We start from the raw sequence: 15,725 nt of genomic DNA, 5'->3' as shown, positions 1-15,725 counted from the left end.
TATATATGCTGTCTACAAGAGACCCACTTCAGACCTAGGAACACATACAGACTGAAAATGAGGGGATGGAAAAAAATATTCCATGCAAATGGAAATCAAAAGAAAGCTGGAGTAGCAATACTCATTTCAGATAAAATAGACTTTCAGATAAAGAATGTTACAAGAGACAAGGAAGGACACTACATAGTGATCAAGGGATCAATCCAAGAAGATACAACAATTATAAATATATATGCACCCAACACAGGAGCACCTGAATACGTAAGGCAACTGCTAACAGCTATAAAAGAGGAAATCAACAGTAACACAATAATAGTGGGGGACTTTAACACCTCACTTACACCAGTGGGCAGATCATCCAAACAGAAAATTAATGAGGAAACACAAGCTTTACATGACACAATAGACCAGATAGATTTAATTGATATTTAATTCCATCCCAAAACAGCAGATTACACTTTCTTCTCAAGTGCACATGGAACATTCTCCAGGACAGATCACATCTTGGGTCACAAATCAAGCCTCAGTAAATTTAAGAAAATTGAAATCAAGCATCTTTTCTGACCACAACGCTATGAGATTAGAATCAATTACAGGGAAAAAAACGTAAAAAACACAAACACATGGAGGCTAAACAGTACGTTACTAAATAACCAAGAGATCACTGTGAAGAAATCAAAGAGGAAATCAGAAAATACCTAGAGACAAATGACAATGAAAACATGACGATCGAAAAACTATGGGATGCAACAAAAGTAGTTCTAAGAGGGAAGTTTATAGTAATACAAGCCTACATCAAGAAACAAGAAAAATCTCAAATAAAGAATGTAACCTTACACCTAAAGGAAGTAGAGAAAGAAGAGTTAACAAAAGCCAAAGTTAGCAGAAGGAAAGAAACCATAAAGATCAGAGTAGAAACAAAGAAAACAGTAGCAAAGATCAGTAAAACTAAAAGCTGGTTCTTTGAGAAGATAAACAAAATTGATAATTAGCCAGACTTATCAAGAAAAAAGAGGGAGAGGGCTCAACTCAATAAAATTAGAAATGAAAAAGGAGAAGTTACAACAGACACCGCAGAAATACAAAGCTTCCTGAGAGACTACTACAAGCAACTCTGTGCCAATAAAATGGACAACCTGGAAGAAATAGACATTCTTAGAAAGGTATAATCTTCCAAGACTGAACCAGGAAGAGATAGAAGATATGAACAGACCAATCACAAGTAATGAAATTGAAACTCTGATTAAAAATCTTCCAGCAAACAAAAGTCCAGGACCAGATGGCTTCACAGGTGATTTCTATCAAACATATAGGGAAGAGCTAAAACCCATCCTTCTCAAACTCTTCCAGAAAATTGCAGAGGAAAGAACCCTCCCAAACTCATTCTATGAGGCCCTGATACCAAAACCAGACAGATACAACAACAAAAGAAAATTACAGACCAATATCACTGATCAGTATAGATGCAAAAATCCTCAACAAAATACTAGCAAACAGAATCCAACAGCACATTAAAAGGATCATACACCATGATCAAATGGGATTTACCCCAGGGATGCAAGGATTCTTCAATATACGCAAATCAATCAATGTGGTACATGATATTAACAAATTGAAGAAAAACCATATGATCATCTCAGTAGATGCAGAAAAAGCTTTTGACAAAATTCAACACCCATTTATGATAAAAACTCTCCAGAAAGTGGACATAGAGGGAACCTACCTCAACATAATAAAGGCCATATATGACAAACCCACAGCAAACATCATTCTCAATGGTGAAAAACTGAGAGCATTTCCTCTAAGATCAGGAACAAGACAAGGATGTCCACTCTCGCCACTATTATTCAACATAGTTTTGGAAGTTCTAGTTACGGCAATCAGAGAAGAAAAAGAAATGAATACAAATCAGAAAAGAGAAGATAAAGCTGTCACTGTTGGAAGACGACATGATACTATACATAGAGAATCCTAAAGATGCCACCAGAAAACTACTAGAGCTAATCAATGAATTTGGTAAAGTTACAGGATACAAAATCAACACACAGAAATCTCTTGCATTCTTATATACTAACAATGAAAGGTCAGAAAGAGAAATTAAGGAAACAATCCCATTTACCACCACAACAAAAAGAATAATACCTAGGAATAAACCTACCTAAGGAGGCAAAAGACCTGTACTCAGAAAACTATAGGATACTGATTAAAGAAATCAAAGACAACACAAACGGATGGAGAAACATACCATGTTCTTGGATTGGAAGGATCAATATTGTGAAAATGACTATACTACCCAAAGCAATCTACATGTTCAATGCAATCCCTATCAAATTACCAATGGCATTTTTTACAGAACTAGAACAAAAAATCTTAAAATTTGTATGGAGACACAAAAGGCCCCAAATAGCCAAAGTAGGCTTGAGGGAAAAAAATGGAGCTGGAGGAATCAGACTCCCTGAATTCAGACTATACTACAAAGCTACAGTAATCAAGACAATATGGTACTGACACAAAAACAGAAATATAGATCAATGGAACAAGATAGAAAGCCCAGAGATAAACCCACGCACCTATGGTCAACTGATCTATGACAAAGGAGGCAAGAATATACAATGGAGAAAAGACAGTCTGTTCAATAAGTGGTGCTGGAAAAACTGGACAGCTACATGTAAAAGAATGAAATTAGAACACTCCCTAACATGATACACAAAAATAAACTGAAAATGGATTAGAGACCTAAATGTAAGGCTGGACACTATAAAACTCTTAGAGGAAAATAGGAAGAACACTCTGACATAAATCACAGCAAGATCTTTTTTGATCCACCTCCTAGAGTAATGGAAATAAAAACAAAAATAAATGGGATCTAATGAAACTTAAAGCTTTTGTAAAGCAAAGGAAACTACAGACAAGACGAAAAGACAACCCTCAGAATGGGAGAAAATATTTGCAAACAGATCAACGGACAAAGGATTAATCTCCAAAATATATAAACAGCTCATGCAGCTCAATATTAAAAAAACAAACAACCCGATCCAAAAATGGGCAGAAGACCTATTTAGACATTTCTCCAAAGAAGGCATACAGATGGCCAAGAAGCACATGAAAAGCTGCTCAACATCACTAATTATTAGAGGAATACAAATCAAAACTACAGTGAGGTATCACCTCAAAGCAGTTAGAATGGGCATCATCAAAAAATCTACAAACAACAAATGCAGGAGAGGGTGTGGAGAAAAGGGAATCCTCTTGCAGTGTTGGTGGAAATGTAAATTGATACAGTCACTATGGAGAACAGTATGGAAGTTCTTTAAAAACTAAAAATAGAATTACCATATGACCCAGCAGTCCCAATACTGGGCATGTACCCAGAGAAAACCATAATTCAGAAAGACACATGCACCCCAATATTCATTGCAGCAAACTGTTTACAATAGGCAGGTCGTGGAAGCAACCTCTATGCCCATTGACAGAGGAATGGATAAAGAAGATGTGGTACATATATACAATGGAATATTAGCTGTAAAAAGGAATGAAATTGGGTCATTTGTAGAGACCTGGATGAACCTAGAGACTGTCATACAGAGTGAAGTAAGTCAGAGTAAAAGAAATATCATATGTTAACGTACGTGGATGAACCTAGAGACTGTCATACAGAGTGAAGTAAGTCAGAAAAAGAAAAATATCATATGTTCACGTATATATGTGGAACGTAGAAAAATGGTACAGATGAACTGGTTTGCAGGGCAGAAATTGAGACACAAATGTAGAGAACAAACGTATGGACACCAAGGGGGGGAAAGCGGCAGGGGGTGGGGGTGGGGGTGTGTTGAATTGGGAGATTGGGATTGACATATAGACACTAATATGTATAAAATGGATAACTAGTAAGAACCTGCTGTATTAAAAAAATTTTTTTTCTTAAAAATGAAAAGACAGGCTAGTCAACTAAAATCTATTTTTACTCAAGTTTTTAGACCTGGTAGGATAACTGCAGCAAGCTTTTTTGTTTTTTACCCACCTTAGATAGACTTTTGCCTAGTGTTCCCCAGGCCCTGTCTACCACTAATGCTGGTTTGGGGACTAAGTTCATTTTTATATTGGCTGAAGCATTTTAATGCTTCTCTCACTGTAACTGAATTAATCCCAAGCAAATAAGAAAATTCAGAAAGCTAGGAGTTTTTTTTTTAACTCTTCCTTTCCAGGTACAATGCAAGTAAGATTTAGCTAAAGAGAAATAGATATCTAAATATATTTATAATCTTATGGTTTTTTCATTGAATTTAAGATGCTGTCAGTTTTTTAATTCACCATTTTATGTACTACTAAGGAAAAAATACTACCAATTAACCTGATACACCATTTACTGTAAGATGTGTCTTGATTTCAGAGATGTAAAATGGTGGGAGACATTTTCATGTTTGAGTTTGTGAAATGCAGTAATTCCAAGGTTGTGCAGAATTGGCAGCATGATTGTCTTTTTAAAAGCTTTGTTGTGGAAATTTTCAAATATGTATAAAATGAGAGAAAATGGCAAAATAAACTTTCATATATCCACCTTAACTTCCAACAGTTATCAGCTATGGCTGATGTTGTTTCATCTATTGATACATCTTCTCCCACTCCCCTCCATCTTATTTTAAAGCAAACCCTAGACATTATCATTTTGTAAGATATGGACTCTTAATTTTTAAAAACATAACTACAGTACTATTATGACACCTAAAATTTTTTTAACACAAGTTGATATCAAATATCCAACTTTGCCATTGTTTTAAAAGTCTCTCTAGTCTTTTTATCTATAGGTTCTGGATGGTTTTTGTTTTTGTTTTTTCTTTCTTTGCAAACTTTTTAAAATTTATTTCTTTTTGGCTGCGTTGGGTCTTCATTGCTGCGTGGGGGCTTCCTCTCGTTGTGGCAAACGGGGGCTAATCTTCCTTGCGGTGCATGGGCTTCTCATTGTGGCAGCTTCTCTTGCTGTGGAGAATGGCTTCAGTAGTTGTGGCACATGGACTCAGTAGCTGTGACTCACAGGCTGTAGAGCTCAGGCTCAGAAGTTGTGGCACATGGGCTTAGTTGCTCTGTGGCATATGGGATCTTCCCAGACCAGGGATCGAACCCATGTACCCTGCATTGGCAGGCGGATTCTTAACAACTGTGCCACCAGGGAAGTCCCTGCAAATGTTTTGCTAGACTGCTTCATTGGTGGTGTTGTATACTTCTATCAGGTGGCACCTTCTGTCTGGTTGACTCTTTATTTGTGATGTTAGTGGCCTTTGATTATTGCCTAGATCCCTGATTTTATTTGGGGTTGCAAAATGGTAATATTCTATTATTCTTTAATTTATTAATTGTAATACTTGTGTAAAGAGAAACTTTATCTCTTCTGTTTGCTTATCTAGGGAGAGACTTCATGTGTATGACAGACTGGACAAATACTTTATACTTTCCAGTTTTCAAAATAATGAGCTGGGTTCCTAGCATCCTCCAAAATGACCAATAAGATTTATTTGATTATGAACACACAGATTTAAACATATTTGAGGTTCAATCCATTGTAGTTTTGTTTTTGTTTTGTACAGCTTTATGGAGGTATAGTTTATATACCATAAAATTCACCTGTTCAAAGTGTACAATTGAGTGATTTTCAGTATGTTCACAGAGTTGTGCAACCTTCACCACGATCTAGTAAGTTTGAAATATATCCATCACCTCAGAAAGAAACGCTGTACCCGTTTGCAGTCACTCCTCATTACCCCCCATGCTACCTGACCTCCAACCATAGGCAACCACCAATCTACTTTCTGTCTCTATGGATTTGCTTAGGCTGCATATTTCATATAAATGGAATCGTACAATATGTGGTCTTTTGTGACTGGCTTCTTTTACTTAGCATGTTTTTAATGCTCATGCATTTTGTAGCATGTATAGTTGTTATTTTTATTGATTGTCCTATCTTTGGCCAGTTGGAGTCCCTTCATGATGGCCCTTGAGTCATTTGACTCAGCCTGAGGCATCTTTGATAGCTTTCTGCTATCTGGTATGACAGTTTGGCCAGACTTGTACATTTTCTGCCCCAGTCAAAGAAATAGACCTTTCTCTAAGAAGCCTTTTAGTGGGAAATGACATTTGGAGATCACAGTCTGGGCCCTTAAGGTGCTTATTTCTACTGAGTTAGTCATTGTTTCTAGGCCTTTTTTGTGGTTAATTAGGAAATAAGTTGTGTTTTTTCTCTTTAAAAAAAAATCATGAGTTCAAGTTATACTTAAAAATCAAATTAAATGACCCAGGGACTTTCCTTATCTTCTTTGATTTTACATCTCTATCTCCTTTCTCCCACGTTGAAAACCCCTGTTCTTAACAGCACCAACATGATTATTCATTTTCTTTTCCCACAGTATAAATACAGAATAGTCTGAGAATGACAATGTCAACACTACAACCAGTAGTATGATTACTGAAGAAAGGTAATGATTTCTTCTTATTGTTCTTCTTAGGGCATAGTATTTCAATAGGGATGTAGAGTCAAATTACTGAATTTTAAAGTTATGTGAGCTAGTTCCTTACTGTGTGATTATGTTACCACCTGGTACACAGATTCATTTGTTTAACTTTTGCTTTCATTTTACATCTTTGGCTTTTTTAAATCTTGTAGAATTTGGGTCATCTGTGTTCTTAGTTTAAAATGAATATTGAATATATAGTAATTTGTGGTTGTTTTGATTTATTTTTAGAATATGGCTTCTGAAGCATACTATCAGTAAGCCAAAAGGGAATGGTGGTTATTAGAATGTATGGAGTGGGCTTTCTCACTTGTCCTGTGAGAAGATGAGTCGTGTTACCAGGTCTTCAGATTTTTTGAGAGACCCTGGAAATCTTTGTTTTTATGTGCTTCTCAACAACTATTTTGATTTTTTTTTTAACCATTATAACCATTATAAACAGAAGTTTAGGGGCAGGATTTTACAGCCTGCAGTTTGTAATCTCTGCTGTAGAATCTTCAGGGTGAGAGTTAGTTACTAATTGGCCTAATTATTAGGTCTAATACTATCTCTAGCCCTTCCCCTTAAAGTTATAGTAAACACAGTTGTGGAAGAGATCTGTGGTTCTGTGTACCTCTTACTGGAAGATTAACTTTGGGAATTTGAAAAAGATCCATGAGATTAGCTATGAAGACCAGAGTATCTAGTTTTTCAACTACTTTAACAAGGAATGCTTTCAGAAAGTTGTCAGAAACCACAAAATAAGTTAACTATACTCTGTTCATTTTCAGAGAAGTATAATAGCACTGGACACAAAAGTTAGTTGGCAGGAGCTAGATAAATAAAAATCATATTCATTTGTACCATGATGAGCCTTTGGTTATATAGATAAAGGTTAAGGCCAGGTATAATTCATTGCTATTGAGTAATAAATTCCTTGGTGGCTTAAATGCTTTGCATAATAGGTATTTAAAGATTGCTTATCAAAAAGTTTGAGAACATTTGATATATATTTTAACCACTATATAAGAATTGTCACCAGTATAAGAGTTGTCATCAATGGCATGAAGTTTGGTGTTGGTACCATGAGTCATGTTGATGACCTTTATATATTATTTAATTTACTCAAATTCTTACTTCTTTGTTCTGAGTGATTAGGCATTTTAAACAATGCTACCCATTCTTTTGGGGGTGGTCTTGTGAACTTTTGTTTCCTGAAATACTAAGGTGGCCTTATGTTGTAACTAATTATTAATGTAAAGGTAGTTTATGGGCAACTGTATCTTCTCATTCACTTTGTTCTTGATTGTGGTGCTGCCCTTCAGCCTGTGAAGGACCTTGAATGTCCTTTAACCTGACAGATGTCAGGTTCTGTCTATACCTGAGCTTGGTGGCAAGCTCCCTTGATACCCCTTTTCTCTTTTATGACTACCTATGCCTTTGAGAATAGGTTTTGCAGGAATTGTATGTTGCATATTTCTTGCTAGTATTAGGAATATAACGAGAGGGCTTCCCTGGTGGCACAGTGGTTAAGAATCTGCCTGCCAATGCCGGGGACATGGGTTCAATCCCTGGTCCGGGAAGATCCCACATGCTGCATAGCAACTAAGCCCATGTGCCACAACTGCTGAGCCTGCTCTCTAGAAGCCTGTGAGCCACAACTACTGAGCCCATGTGCTACAACTACTGAAGCCCGTGTGCCTAGAGCCCGTGCTCCGCAACAAGAGAAGCCACTGCAATGAGAAGCCTGTGCACCGCAATGAAGAGGAGTCCCCGCTCGCCATAACTAGAGAAAGCCCATGCATAGAACGAAGACCCAGTGCAGCCAAAAATAAATAAATAAAATAAATTTTTAAAAAAAGAATATAATGAGATAAATTAGCTAACTTATGCTCGTGTTGTAGGTGGAAGGATAGAATAGGTATATGCTCAAATACTGTTTATTAAAAAAGAGCTTATTTTCTTGAATCACACAGTCCCAGGTTCCAGCTTGCCTCCAACATGGTTGTTGGATGAATTTGGACAATATCATTTGACTTCCTTGAATCTGAGTTGCCTTATCTGCAGATGGCGAGATTCTGATGCTGAAATTGTATGTGCAGGCCTAGCTCAGTACTCAGCTAGGAGTATAGTGCTTTGGTGACTACTCCCATGCTCATGCTTCTTTCCTTAGCTAAAATGGGTTTACCCTTGACTTTTATGTAACATTTCTTATTACTATTCATGTGTTGAAGTAATGGTTTTAACTCACCTGTTGGTATTTCCTATATATATGTATCAGGTCTAGTTTGGGTTAGAGTCCCTAAAGATCAGGGATAGTTTATATTTAATTATGTGTATATATCATCTGATAAATTTAGGCACTCAAATTTTTGTTTCAGTGCTGCCAAACCCTAGCTCCTAGGATTACTGAATTGAGATTGCTACTTGAGTATGTCTCAGAAATTAAATTCAGTTTGTCAGTTTGCAAAAGAAAGAAATTATCTGTCAGGAAAGATATATATGGAAAAGGTTGTGGGAGAAATTTAGCATTTATTGAGCTCCACTGTGTGTAGTTCCTGCAACTTAAAATAGTATCTAATTAAATTTTTGCATCAGATTAGGTACTCCAGAAGGGATACAAAAATGACTTAAAACAGAGTGAAGGGGACTTCCCTGGTGGTGCAGTCGTTAAGAATTTGCCTGCCAGTGCAGGGGACACAGGTTCGATCCCTGGTCCAGGAAGATCCCACATGCTGCAGAGCAACTAAGCCCGTGCATCACACTACTAAGCTTGCACTCTAGAGCCCGAGAGCCACAACTACTGAGCCCGTGCGCCTGGAACCTGTGCTCCGCAACAAGAGATGCCACTGCAATGAGAAGCCCGCACACCGCAACGAAGAGTAGCCCCCGTTTGCGCAACTAGAGAAAACCCGCGTGCAGCAACGAAGACCCAATGCAGCCAAAAATAAATAAATAAATAAATAAATTTTAAAAATAAGCAGAGTTAAGCCTTCCCCTCAAGGGGATTTCTTAAGAGAGATAAGTACACAAATATGATTTTCTTCTAGTCTCTATTAGTTTGCTCTGGTTACTGAACAAAGTACCACAATCTGGGTGGCTTAGACAACAGAAATTTATTGTCTCACACTTCTGGAGCCTAGAAGTCTGAAATGAAGGTGTCAGCAGGGTTGAAGTTGGCCATCTTCTCCTTATATCTGTGCATCATCTTCCCTCTGTGTTTTAATCTGTGTCCAAATTTCCTCTTTTTATAAAGACACTAGTCATACTGGATCAGGACTCATCCTAGACCTCATCTTACCTTGATCACCTCTACGAAGATCCTATCTCCAAATAGTCACATTCTGAGAAACTGGAGGTTAGGACTCCAATGTGTCTTTTTGGGGGGACACAGTTGAACCCATAACACAGTCCGTAGAAGATAGATCTCTGCATTAGGAGATCCTACAATTATGCATTCCCCAAGGCAGGAAGAAATAGAAGACTGAAATTTATATGTAAGTAAACTAGAGTTTCTAAGGTGCGTTTTCCAGTCAGCTTTTTTTTAAAAACTTATTTATTTATTTGGCTGTGCTGGGTCTTAGTTGCAGCACACGGGATCTTTGTTGCGGTGTGCGAGATCTTTGTTGCAGCATGTGGGATCTTCAGTTGCGGCATGTGAACTCTTAGTTGTGGCATGTGGGATCTAGTTGCCTGACCAGGGATGGAACCCAGGCCCCCTGCGTTGGGAGCACAGAGTCTTAGCCACTGGACCATCAGGGAAGTTCCTCCAGTCAGCTTTTAGTTTGTCTTTTGAAGCCAAATCATTTCTAAGACCCAAACGCATCATCTTCAAATCAGTTCTTCTTCCTGAGTTTCAGTTTTATTTATTTGTTTGTTTATTTATTTATTTGGCTGTGTTGAGTCTTCGTTTCTGTGCGAGGGCTTTCTCTAGTTATGGCAAACAAGGGCCACTCTTCATCGCGGTGTGCGGGCCTCTCACTGTCGCGGCCTCTCTTGCTGCGGGGCACAGGCTCCAGACGCACAGGCTCAGTAGTTGCGGCTCACGGGCCCATTTGCTCCGCGGCATGTGGGATCTTCCCAGACCAGGGCTTGAACCTGTGTCCCCTGCATTGGCAGGCAGATTCTCAACCACTGCGCCACCAGGGAAGCCCCTCAGTTTTATTACTGAATCATTCCAGATAAAACTCTAGCATCTCTTACCTCTTTACTAAAACGTCACAACCCTATTTAAAATGTCAGCATACTCTGTCCCCTTACCTCATTTAATTTTTCTTTATAGCCCCTCTCATAGCCTGACATTATAGAACATCTATCTCCTTGAGAGACGTTGAGAGAGGACTTTGATGGGACTTGCTGTCCCAACTTCAGCTATTCACCAGCAGAAACTCAAAAACCAGATAGAATCATAAATTAGGGCTATTTTTTGTCACCTTGTGCTAGTATGATGAAGACCAGGGACTCTTTTTTTTTTTTTTTTTTTTTTTCTCCTCACAGCTGCATTTCCAGTGCCTGGAAAGGTATCTGACATACCTATAGGCACTCGGTAAAAATAAGTTAAATAAGTAAACAAATGTTTGTTTGTTTCTTTTCCGTTATTTCCTACATGCAATGCTAAAATTTATGTATCAGGTACTGATATAGAATAAACATAACCTCTGTGTTCCCCACGAGGTAGATGTTTTTCTGCCCTCGTTTTACATACTGGGCAACTGAAGCACAGAGAGCTTCTTGAATTAGCAGTTCATCCAAAGTCATGGCGCTCTGGTAGACTATGGAACCAGGATCAAACCTAACTCCTGACACCAGAGACCGTGGCTGTGTCTCTTGCATCTTTGCTTTCCAGTCCTCCTACATTTTTACCACCTTCTTGTCAGAAGAATTTTTCTAAAGCACTACTTCTGCTTAAATTTCTTGATGATTTCCTTCCACATAATACACTTCAACACTTGACATTTAATATTCTTCACAGTCTAGTTCCATTAGGGGATTGGTTGGAGGTAGGGTGGGGTGTAATGGTCTTCAATTTGAAGAATGATGAGTAACAGCTAAAAATGAAAAAGAAGATACTTGTCTTATACATATACTTTTTCTGGGTATTTCTATTTTACAGGCAGTTAGCAAAATAAAGTCTGTTCTCATGAAACTTACATTCTGGGAGTGTGGGTAGGAAGAAATGGCAAGTGCTGAAGAAAAATGAAGCAAGGTCAGAGGGCAGGGAGGGCATGCCTCTAACTGCTGTTTTATACAGGCGGGTCAAGGAAGTTTTCTGAAAAGGCAACACTTTAACATGGACCTAAAGAGACAAGGTCAGAGAGATGGGGGGCAGGGGCGGGCAATGAAAAGATCATGTAAGCCCTGTATAGGCCATTGTGAAAACATCTATTTTGAGTGTAGTGGTTGCCTAATACATAATAATATGTTATTATATAATAGGGCTTTATTAAAGATCACCAGTTGTTTTCTGTTTTTGTTTTTTTAAGTATAATTGAGTCTAAAATGCTCCCTGCAGAATCCTAGGCTGCTGGGGTTAGGAGATCACAGATTGCCATCTAGTGGCTGTTTATCATAAATGTGGGTAAGCCTTCCAGAAGATAAGCAAGCTCTACAGAAGTTTGTGTTGCTAGCTTAATCATATCAGTGCAAAGTGTGGATGTCTGAAAAAAAAACCTTCATATATGAACTGTTTGAGAGTAAGTTGCAGATATTGTGCCCCTTTATCCCTAAATACTTGACATATTCCCTTAGAACGAGGACATTCGCTTACATAATCAAAATATAATTATCAAAATAGGAAAAAATGTTAATACAGGGCTTCCCTGGTGGCGCAGTGGTTGAGAGTCCGCCTGCCGATGCAGGGGACACGGGTTCGTGCCCCGGTCCGGGAAGATCCCACATGCCGCGGAGCGGCTGGGCCCGTGAGCCATGGCCGCTGAGCCTGCGCGTCCGGAGCCTGTGCTCCACAATGGGAGAGGCCACAACAGTGAGAGGCCCGGGTACCGCAAAAAAAAAAAAAAAAAAAAAAATGTTAATACAGTATTTAATGTAGGTCTTATTCAACTTTTGTCAGTTGTCCCAATGTCCTTTGTAGAAAAAAGGTTTTTTTTCTGGTCTAGTATCTAACCCAGGATCGTGCATTGCATTTAGTTTTTGTGTTTCCTAAATCTAGAACAGTTCTTTGCCTGCCTTTGTGTTTCCTGACATTGATATTTTTTAAGAATATAGGCCATTTATTTTCTAGAATGTCTCTCAGTTTGCGTTTTTATGTTTCCTTGTGATTCAGCTTATGCATGCTGGCACTACCTAAGTGAAATGTATCTTCCTTGGTGCATCACATCAGGAGACACATGATATCCTTGCCAGTATTGGTGATGTTACCTTTGACTGCTGAGATAAGGTAGTGATTTCCAAGTTTCTCTGCCATAAAATTACAATTTTCCCCTTTGCAATTCATAAGTTATTTGTGGGAAGATACTTTGACCTATGTAAATAACTTTTTCCTCATCAAAATCTCACTGTTTTAGCATTCATTGTTGATTCTCACCTAAGTCAGTTATTAATGTGATGGTTACAAAATGGTAATTATCTAATTCTACTATTTCCTTCTATAGTTATTGGTCAGCATTCTGTTAGTAGAAAACTTTCCCTTTTCCCCATTCATTTATTTATCATTATAATCATCAACATTAGCATGAATTTATGGAGTATTCTTTTATTCAGTGAGTTTTAATCCATTACCTTCATTATTATGATGCTCAAATTCTTTCCTATTTGGCCATTGGGAGCCCCTTCAAGCTGGCTTCTTGTTCTTTGACATGTCTCCTTTATTCTTTGAGCACTCCTGTATTCTCTGGCACAAGATATTCCATGTTCATCTTGTCCTTTTCCTGCCCCAACCCTGGAATCAATCATTTCTCTGAGGAGCTCTGGTTCCTTTTAATGAGGATTGGTATTTAGAAACCAAGATTTGGGTGTGACTTTAAGTAAGTTCTTAAAAATTTTGTGTCAGAAAATATGTTAGCATGGTAGGTTTCTGTGATATCACAGTTCTTTATTTCTGGTGAAAAACTTAGGTGACAAATCTGATATTTTGGGGCCCATTCTTTGACATTGCCTTATGCTGAGTAGGCTACTGGAGCAATGATAATTAATGTTGTATTTGAAGCTCCATATTTCCATGTGTGGTTATTAAGTAATCTAAAATACTGAATATATGAAGAGGTATATTGGTTTGGAAGACTCAGATTTAAATAATAATTAGTTCTTCCTAAATTAATATATAAATTTCCTATTCCTGTAACAGCATTCTGTGACGCCAATTCCAAACTTTACGGAAAATACAAACGTAAGAATAACCCAAAAAATGTCCAGAGAAGTGTAATCCATTTTGAGGTTTTTTTTTTAATATGGTGTGAGAAAATGTTCTAATTTAATTCTTTTACATGTAGCTGTCCAGTTTTTTCAGCACCACTTATTGAAGAGGCTGTCTTTTCCCCGTTGTGTATTCTTGCCTCCTTTGTCATAGGTTAACGTAAGTGCATGGGTTTATTTCTGGGCCCGCAGTTCTGTTCCATTTATCTATGTGTCTGTTACCATACTGTTTTGATTACTGTAGCTTTGTAGTATAGTTTAAAATCAGGGAGCGTGATACCTCCAGCTCTGTTGTTATTCCTCAAGATTGTTTTGGTTATTCAGGATCTTTTGTGTTTCCATACAAATTTTAGAATTGCTAGTTCTGTGAAAAATGCCATTGGTCTTTTAATAGGAATTGCATTGAATCTGTAGATTGACTTGAGTAGTATGGTCATTTTAACAATATTAATTCTTTGAATCCATGAACACAGTGTATCTTTCCATCTGTGTTGTCTTCAGTTTCTTTCATCAGTGTATTACAGTTTTCTGAGTATAGTTCTTTTTCCTTAGTTAGATTTATTCCTAGTATTTTATTCTTTTAGATGCGATGGTAAATTGGATTGTTTTAAAATTTCTCTTTCTGATAGTTTGTTATTAGTGTATAGAAATGCAACAGGTTTTTGTATATTAATTGTATCCTGAAACTTTACCGAGTTCATTGATGAGCTCCAAGTAGTTTTTTTGGTGTTGTCTTTAGGATTTTCTATGTATAGTATCATGTTATTTGCAGACAAAAACAGTTTTAATTCTTCCTTTCCAATTTGGACTCCTCTTATTTTTAAAGTAATGTCTGATTGCTGTAGCTAGGACTTCAAATACTGTGTTGAATAAAAATGGTGAGAGTGGCCATCCTTGTCTTGTTCCTGATCTTAGAGGAAACGCTTTCAGCTTTTCGCAGTTGAGCATGACATTATTGGTGGGCTTATATATGGCCTTTATTATGTTTTATGCTCCACTTTGTGGAGAATTTTTATCATAAATGGATGTTGAATTTTGTTAAAAGCTTTGTCTGCATCTGTTGGTGATCATAAGATTTTTATTCTTCAGCTTGTTAACGTGGTATATCATTGGCTGACTTATGGATATTGAACTATTCTTGCATCCATGGGATAAATCCCACTTGATCATGGTGTATGATCCTTTCAATGTATTGTTGAATTCAGTTTGCTAATATTTTATTGAGGATTTTTGCACATGTGTTCATCAGTGAAATTGGCCTGTAATTTACTTTTTTTGTGATATCTTCTTGTTTTGGTATGAGCTTGATGCTGGCCTCCTAGAATGAGTTCAGAAGCATTTCTTCCTCTGTAGTTTTTTGGAATGGTTTGAGAAGGATAAGTATTAGCCCTTCTCTAAATGTTTTGTAGAATTCACCCATGAAACCATCTGGTCCTGGACTTTCGTTTCTTGGGAGGTCTTTATTTATTTATTTATTATTACTGATTTGGTTTCATTACCGATAATTGGTCTATTTATATTTTCTATTTCTTCCTGACTCAGCCTTGGAAGATTGTACATTTCTAGGAGCTTGTCCATTCCTGCTAGGTTGTCCATTTTATTGGCATGTAGTTGTTGCAGTAATCTCTTATGATTCTTTGTATTTCTGTGGTATTGGTTGTAACTCCTCCTTTTTCATTTCTGATTTTGTTGATTTGACCCTCTTTTTTTCTTGATAAGTCTGGCTACAAAATGCAGTTATTTGTATGTTGTCTTCACTGAAGTTATCAAATTTCTTGCCCGTATTTTATTGAGTTGTTTGTCTTGTTATTGTGTTGTAAAAGTTCTTTTTATATTCTGGATACAAGTCCTTTATCAGTTTGTATTGTATTT

General features: G+C 37.4%; 1 protein-coding gene across 3 annotated transcripts in view; it reads left to right on the top strand.

Moving 5' to 3' along the window:
- Positions 1 to 15,725, top strand: part of SRPK1 (SRSF protein kinase 1) — a 90,090-nt gene that overhangs the window by 6,385 nt on the left and 67,980 nt on the right. The window contains exon 2 of one of the 3 annotated variants that reach the window (XM_081245324.1): positions 6,399 to 6,467. The exons of 1 other annotated variant lie outside the window; for it this stretch is intronic. In XM_081245324.1, the coding sequence (XP_081101450.1) occupies positions 6,451 to 6,467 (17 nt within the window). In that variant the 5' untranslated portion in view covers positions 6,399 to 6,450. Of the gene's footprint in view, positions 1 to 6,398; positions 6,468 to 12,807; positions 12,880 to 15,725 lie in introns of those variants that run through there. One more of the 3 variants, XM_081245323.1, reaches the window with a different exon arrangement.

The sequence above is a fragment of the Mesoplodon bidens genome (assembly GCF_964165515.1).
Source record: "Mesoplodon bidens genome assembly, chromosome: 10".
Taxonomy (NCBI): domain Eukaryota; kingdom Metazoa; phylum Chordata; class Mammalia; order Artiodactyla; family Ziphiidae; genus Mesoplodon; species Mesoplodon bidens.
The sequence above is the reverse complement of the archived record's forward strand: the minus strand, read 5'-3'. Positions and strand labels throughout refer to the sequence as shown.